Source organism: Lepus europaeus, unplaced genomic scaffold (genome assembly GCF_033115175.1).
Source record: "Lepus europaeus isolate LE1 unplaced genomic scaffold, mLepTim1.pri SCAFFOLD_654, whole genome shotgun sequence".
Classification (NCBI taxonomy): domain Eukaryota; kingdom Metazoa; phylum Chordata; class Mammalia; order Lagomorpha; family Leporidae; genus Lepus; species Lepus europaeus.
In genome coordinates this window covers 1-1,217 of record NW_026909531.1, presented here as the reverse complement: position 1 = coordinate 1,217, position 1,217 = coordinate 1, and the positions used below count along the sequence as shown (strand labels likewise).

Below are 1,217 nucleotides of genomic sequence, written 5' to 3'. Positions count from 1 at the left end.
ATAGACCTTGACCAACATTTTTTCAAGTGAAATGAAAGGACAGGAAATGTATTGCATTATGAGTAGCTAAGGGAGGGAGAGGGAGGGAGAGGGAGGGAGAGCTAAGGGGAGGGAGGGAGAGGGAGGGAGAGGGAAGGAGAGCTAGGGGAGCGAGGGAGAGGGAGGGAGAGTGAGGGAGAGAGGGAGGGGGAGGGGGAGGGAGGGAGAGGGAGAGAGCGAGGGAGAGGGAGGGAGAGCTCTTTTTTTTTTTTTGCAGTTTACATTTCTTTTTAATCAGGTGCACGACATCATCCATACACAACCTCAGTCTACTGGAGAATCCAGAGCAGGGAAATCAGGAGCCAACTATCCCCAAGGTCAACCCTGCTGCAGAATAAGCCGCGGGCCACTCCATGCCTGGAGCTGAAAACGCATCTACTGAGAGGTTTCTGAGAGTGCAAACACTACCACTAGACATCAGCACCCCAAGGAGATGACACCTGTCGTTCTAACAAACCAAAACACCAATCGGGCTCCACACGTGAGATTATAACGCAATCACATGAATGGCAGATGGCTGTCAGTGGACGGACCCCTGCCGGGTCTGAAGGGAACTCTGTCACTGGGGCCACCTCGCCCTGGCAAGATGGGGTTGGGTCCCGGAAGTGGGCCAACTGGATCAAATCGCGGTCTGAGTGGAGGGAACTGGCCAGGTGTCTCCCCAGGCCCAGGGATGAGTGAATTGATGGGATCTCCAACGTAGGGAAGTATTAGTCTTCGGTCGTATTCACCACTGATGATTCCCGGAGGAAGAAGGGAGCCAGCAGGAAAGGGTCTGGGGTGCAAGGGGTTGGGGTAGTACGGGATGGGGTGGGGGGATGACGGCAGGAACATCACGTACCGCCCTTTCTGGGCTTCTTTCCTTTGCTTGTGCTTCCTCCTGTACAGTTCTTTCCAATCTGTGTCTCGTACTCTGACAGTACCATCTTGGAAGTCCCGCAGATACAAACACCTCCACAGCAGTGGGTCATTTGAAGCAGTGAAGAGATTGTGACAAACTGCGGACAAAGACAGGACGGAAGGAACATCCAGAAGTCGGAAGATGCGCAGTTTCAGCTCCAGCAGGAGGACCACCAACCCAAACACGTCTGGCAGGTTCAGGGCTTGCCGAGTAAAGGCCAGAAGAGGATACACCAGCTGGTCTTTGAAGAGGCGGGAGAGCTTCTGAAGATCTCTGT

The 1,217-nt window shown here is 53.8% G+C and overlaps 1 protein-coding gene across 1 annotated transcript; it reads right to left on the bottom strand.

Annotated features, from left to right (window-relative positions):
• Positions 1–261: 261 nt before the first annotated feature.
• Positions 262–1,209, bottom strand: LOC133755626 (F-box only protein 7-like; the record flags this gene model as incomplete). The annotated part of the gene is made up of 1 exon (XM_062185697.1): positions 262–1,209. A coding segment is annotated over one exon (672 nt), but the record flags the coding sequence as incomplete, so codon positions are not given.
• Positions 1,210–1,217: the final 8 nt, after the last annotated feature.